We start from the raw sequence: 1,327 nt of genomic DNA on the forward strand, positions 1-1,327 counted from the left end.
AGGTAATAGGAATTGGTAAGTCTTTTCGACTTGATGATGAATCAGATATTGATGATGCTCTGGCAATATTTACATGATGTTACTATCATTCTTTATTATTGTAAGATTCTACCAAATGTAATATTTGTTGATCCTAAACCAATTCTTGACATTTTTTCACATTTAATAGCTATCACATATGTTGACCATGATAAGTTACATTTGATTGCAGATCCACCTCCTTCAGCAGGTGAAAGAAGTAGCCTCATTGATTTTGGCCTCTTTAAAGAAAATTTTTTAACAATTATTGGTAAAGAAATTTTTAATAAAGATTTTCAACCATCTCATATGATCACTCTTCTAAAACACCTCCACATCATTGCTAAAGTGGAAAACAGAAAAGAAGGAGATTATTTTTTTCCGTGTGCATTACCATCTTACGATAAGCTCAATCCTGCCCCAGCAGAAATACAACCACTTCTCATAGCATGGGAGATTAAGAACAGTGGGACAACAAATCTAGCCATCCCTCAAGGATTATTTCCTTTAACCATCGTACACCTTTTAGAGAGAGAAGATGTTGACTTCAGTCCAGTAGGCAAAGACTATTACAGATATAATGATGCTATGTCACTTCGTATTTACAAAGAGTACACTATAGATATCATCAATTGCTATACACATATTGAAATACGTTTTTATGATTGCAAGGACTTTTGTCCTCGAATTTGTAAATTAGTCACAGATGCTATCAAAAAAAGTAGCAAAGATCTTAATGTCAATGATAATCATATTTTTGCATTCAAATGCTCAATGGACGAACAATGTTACTGTATTGTCAAGGAAGATAAATCTTCCACCAGGTGTACTCAATGTCGATCACACTGTAAAGTACTAGAAGGTGATGATGATAGCTACAAATGTTGGTTTAGTAATCTTCAATTACTCAATCCAGGTTAGTAATATTTTAAGATTACATATGAATACTTTCATTATTCGGAAGCTACTATTTTTTTGAACTTTTCTAGGAGCTGAAACATCAGAAGGTCCACCTGCTAAAAGACACAGAATGCAACCCACTGGATTATTAGGTGAGTGTAAACTAAAATTAAATGACATACATGTTTTTCATTAGATACCGGTAATCTTATTGATGTACTTGATGTACTGGACGATCATGAATATTCTGGTGTTGAATATTATGATCTTGGCCTTCGTCTAGGACTGCACTCTCGTACACTTAATGTTATTAAAGAAGATAACAAAGGAAATGTTCGTAGCTGTTTACGAGAGTGTTTGGCAGCATGGTTGGAACAAAGGGATAGTGTAATGAGGAGAGGTGGTCCAA

At 34.1% G+C, this 1,327-nt stretch overlaps 1 protein-coding gene across 1 annotated transcript; it reads left to right on the forward strand.

The window, feature by feature from the left end:
* Positions 1–36: 36 nt before the first annotated feature.
* On the forward strand, positions 37–1,318 carry LOC109590713 (uncharacterized; the record flags this gene model as incomplete). Its single annotated transcript, XM_020006597.1, has 3 exons — positions 37–934; positions 1,008–1,070; positions 1,115–1,318. Coding segments are annotated over exons 1-3 (1,165 nt in total), but the record flags the coding sequence as incomplete, so codon positions are not given.
* Between the last annotated feature and the right edge of the window lie 9 nt (positions 1,319–1,327).

Source organism: Amphimedon queenslandica, unplaced genomic scaffold (assembly GCF_000090795.2).
Source record: "Amphimedon queenslandica unplaced genomic scaffold, v1.1 AMPQUscaffold_9600, whole genome shotgun sequence".
NCBI lineage: Eukaryota > Metazoa > Porifera > Demospongiae > Haplosclerida > Niphatidae > Amphimedon > Amphimedon queenslandica.